This window comes from Lactuca sativa, chromosome 4 (assembly GCF_002870075.4).
Source record: "Lactuca sativa cultivar Salinas chromosome 4, Lsat_Salinas_v11, whole genome shotgun sequence".
NCBI classification, from domain to species: domain Eukaryota; kingdom Viridiplantae; phylum Streptophyta; class Magnoliopsida; order Asterales; family Asteraceae; genus Lactuca; species Lactuca sativa.
In genome coordinates this window covers 129,789,710-129,793,460 of record NC_056626.2, presented here as the reverse complement: position 1 = coordinate 129,793,460, position 3,751 = coordinate 129,789,710, and the positions used below count along the sequence as shown (strand labels likewise).

Sequence of the window (3,751 nt, the reverse complement as noted above, 5' to 3'; positions counted from 1 at the left end):
GCTATAGCTATAATCCGCCTTAGGATGCTATAGGATGCCTTTAGATGCTTTAGGATGTTTCGATCTATGGTTTATTGCCGATCGGATATGGAAATTTTATGTGTTCAGATTTTTAAACGTTTAATTACGGTATTAGAACTATAACTTTTCGAAATAATAAGGAGGTTTATATGTCTATCTTCCCTGTTTATATTCTCGTCACTATACATAAAACGCCTGCTTCGGTGCATAGGACGTCATGGTGAGGACACGTAGTTGACTAGGGAACAATAACGAGAGTCGTCAGACTGAGCCTCGAGCAGTTGAGCGTGCGCCTGAAGCAGTGCCAGTAGCTGAACTTGTAACAATGGAAATGATTACGACTCTGTTAGCTGAGCAAAGAGAGGAGATGAGGCAACTGATCAGGGAGAATGGGAGAGAGCCTACTGCACCATTTGTACATCATGAACTTGAAAAGGAGCGATCGAAAGAAGGAAACTACAGTAGAACTGTTATTCGTGTTGAACCCCGGGTAGTAGGGAGAAACTACCCTAATGGATGAGGTGGAAAGGATGGTTGTAAGTATAGGGACTTCACGAGTGCCAAACCAATGAGTCTTTCAAGAAGCCCAATATCAGTAGAGATTATGGATTGGATCTCTGAGATGGAGATGGTGTTTGATAATTGCGACTACATAGATAGATAGAAGACAATCTTCACTGTTAGGCAACTAAAAATTGGGGTATTGAGTTGGTGGAAACTATTGGCTAATACGATGCCCAAAGGAGAGGCTATAAATGTGTCCTGTGAGAAAATTTTGGAGCAGTTGAAGAGGCAGTACTGCTCAGAAGCAAACCTATTAGAGATGAACAACGAGTTCTAGAGCTTGAAGACGGGAAAATTGAGTGTCACTACGTACGCCATTGCATTCACAGAGAGGATGAAGCTATTTCCCTATTTGGTGCCCACTGAACTCTCCAAAATGGAGAGATTTGCTAACGGATTACCAGCAGACGTTGGTCCAATGGTGAAGATGCCAACCACTTTGAAGGAAGCTGTCAGAGCAGCTAAGAACGTAGAGACCCAAATTAGAGAGAATGGTTTGGAGAAGGTCGAGGATGGAGAGAAGAGGAAGTTGGAGGGATCCTTAAGATCCGATAAGAATAGTAAGTCCTCAAAGTTTAAAGATCATAAGCCTGGAAGTGACACGACAAGGTGGTGCGGCAAGTGCAAAAAGAAGCACTTTAGAGAATGCATTGAAGGAGTGACCTGTTACAAGTGTAGAAAAACTGGTCACTATGCTAATGAATGCATGACCAAGAAGGAAGTCTGCTTCAAGTTTGGTGAAGAAGGACACTTCAAGAAAGACTGCCCAAAGAAGGAGGGAACTGCAAGGCTGAATACCCCGCCAAAGACAAGAGGGAGGACATATTTTATGGGACTTGATGAAACAATAAGAGGGTGAGAGTTTGGAGCTGCTTGTTTAGAGTACTTGAGGGAGGGAGATAAATAATTACGATCATCCTATATAGGCTAATGAGTATGGAAAACTCAAATAAATGTCGTAATCATTTTCAAAAAATCATATAATTTCCTAAATTATGTTATGTGTTTTGTGTGCGAATTCCTTTTTGCCATAACTTAGTGGACTACGAGACAATAGTTGGGACAATTATGAGTAGGTGTGAAAAGTAGTAAAGGCCTATACCACCGGAAGCACATGAATCACACTTGAATCAAGGAAAGTCACAAGGTTGCTAAAATCTGGTAGTTGAACTGTTTTGTTCATTTCCATCATTACCTTTGTTTTGGTGATGATTCATGTTACAACCTAGTGGTCATATCAAATCAAGTATGACTAATCTATGAGGAACGTTCGACATAGTATTCGACTTTAGTTGAAGATTGAAGTAGTAAAGGATCGATGCAATCGATAGACAGATCGCACTTGTCAAAATTAAGTAGCCGGTAGTTAGGAAAGCTACCTACAAAGATGTGGTAGTACCACATTAGAGCATAAATGAAGGTACAATCATGAGTAGGCATTAGAATATTAGAGACAAGAGTGTAGAAATCAGAGGACATGGGAGTTATAATTACTACATAAGATGGAAAGGTAATGCGTGGAGTCATTATAAAAACCCTGTTTTGTTGATGATTCCGGGACATAATCATCCTAAGGGTAGATAATTGTAACACCTGTAAATTCGGGATAGGTAATAAAGTTATTATAAAACATAATAATGACTTTTAAATAAGAGACTGTTTAGGATAAAAAATCTTAACCGAGTTATAGTATATGTCATAAATTGTGAGTAGGAGATAAGTTACTTATTAGCCCTAGTGATCTAAACGAAAGTCGTAGTATTAGGAAAAGTGAATTCGTGCATACAGGGAACATCCAAATCTGACTTCAATAGAGGAAGTTATGATTTATCTATGATTTCAACGTACTAGTGTGCACACAGAAATCGAGTTTTAGATCGGTTGATTTTTGGCCAAAACAAACTAAACGAGAACTGAAGGTCATGTTAATAGGATTCTGAAAATATAAAAACCATTGCAAACGAACGTTGGATGTGAGAGATATGCATTTTGTACGTGCTTTAATAGGCTAAACCTATGTAAATAAAATGAAGTAAAAACTAGTCAATGGAGTCTAAAGGAAAGTTGTAGATCTTGTCGAGAGCTTTCTGTGGATATAAAGAATGTAAAAAATAGAGCTCGTATGAAGGAGATACACAATTTCTAAATTCTGAACATTGGCACGCGCAACATGATGCACGTAGCTTGCATGTGAAGTCAACCACTGTGCTCCAGCCGATGAGTGACACGTGTCAGCTAACCGATAGATCGACCCATTTGAAGTGTGTTTCGTGCATATGTCTTTTTGGCCCTATAAATAACTAATAGTACCTCATTCATTCCACACTCTTATAACCATTCTCTCTCGATTATCACTCCTGTAAACCCACTTTTCCTTCGTTCTAGCCTACAACGAAGCCCCGCGACACTCTTGTGTGTTTAACTTGATGTAATCTTCAAGTAGGAAGGCCCTGAGTTAGTATTCTCCCCGTTTAGATCCCGATTCTCATCTATAGTACTATGTAAGTGAGCTACACTTACTCTGCTCCCTCATAATTTATAATTATAGTAATAGTCGTTGTTATGAGCCTATAATTAAGATTTATTATTGATTCCAAGTCATATACTGATTGATCTACTTACAGAAGAGGTGTCTAGAATGGTCACGTTGGCTTGGTTGTTGGATTTCAGAAAAGCTATACGCCGAATGATTTTGCTTCCCAACTGTCCTGCCTGACTAATCCTTGCTTGCTAGATCTTGATGTAGACATTGGGATTAGTGAGGATTTAGACTATAATTAAGTCACTAGGATCATTAGACTAAAACTTTGTATTAATCGTACTTAGGCCACGTCAAGGGAATATCTAGGGTGTTAAATCGAAGCGTTATCTTAACTTTGAGTCACCTACCTTTGTCAAGTGAGTGCATAGTTACTTTTAGCTTACACATAGATATAAAATATTTAATTTACCTAAATGCTATATGTGCTTATTATATGAGTTCTTGATATCTGTGTTATATGAGATAATGATTTTTCCTAAAATATCATATATGTATTTTTACCATACTCATGATGTATTGGGTTTGACGGGTAGAAAGAGATAAGAGAAATGAGATATTAGTTATGGCCTATAAGAGGAGAGATATTGGTGAGAGACCATGAGAGAAAAGAGAAAATGGTGACAA

The 3,751-nt window shown here is 38.3% G+C and overlaps 1 protein-coding gene across 1 annotated transcript; it reads left to right on the top strand.

Annotated features, from left to right (window-relative positions):
• Positions 1–961: 961 nt before the first annotated feature.
• On the top strand, positions 962–1,444 carry LOC111907049 (uncharacterized). Its single transcript, XM_023902842.1, has one exon. It carries the CDS (start codon positions 962–964, stop codon positions 1,442–1,444), a length of 483 nt encoding a protein of 160 aa, XP_023758610.1.
• The last annotated feature ends 2,307 nt before the right edge of the window (positions 1,445–3,751 follow it).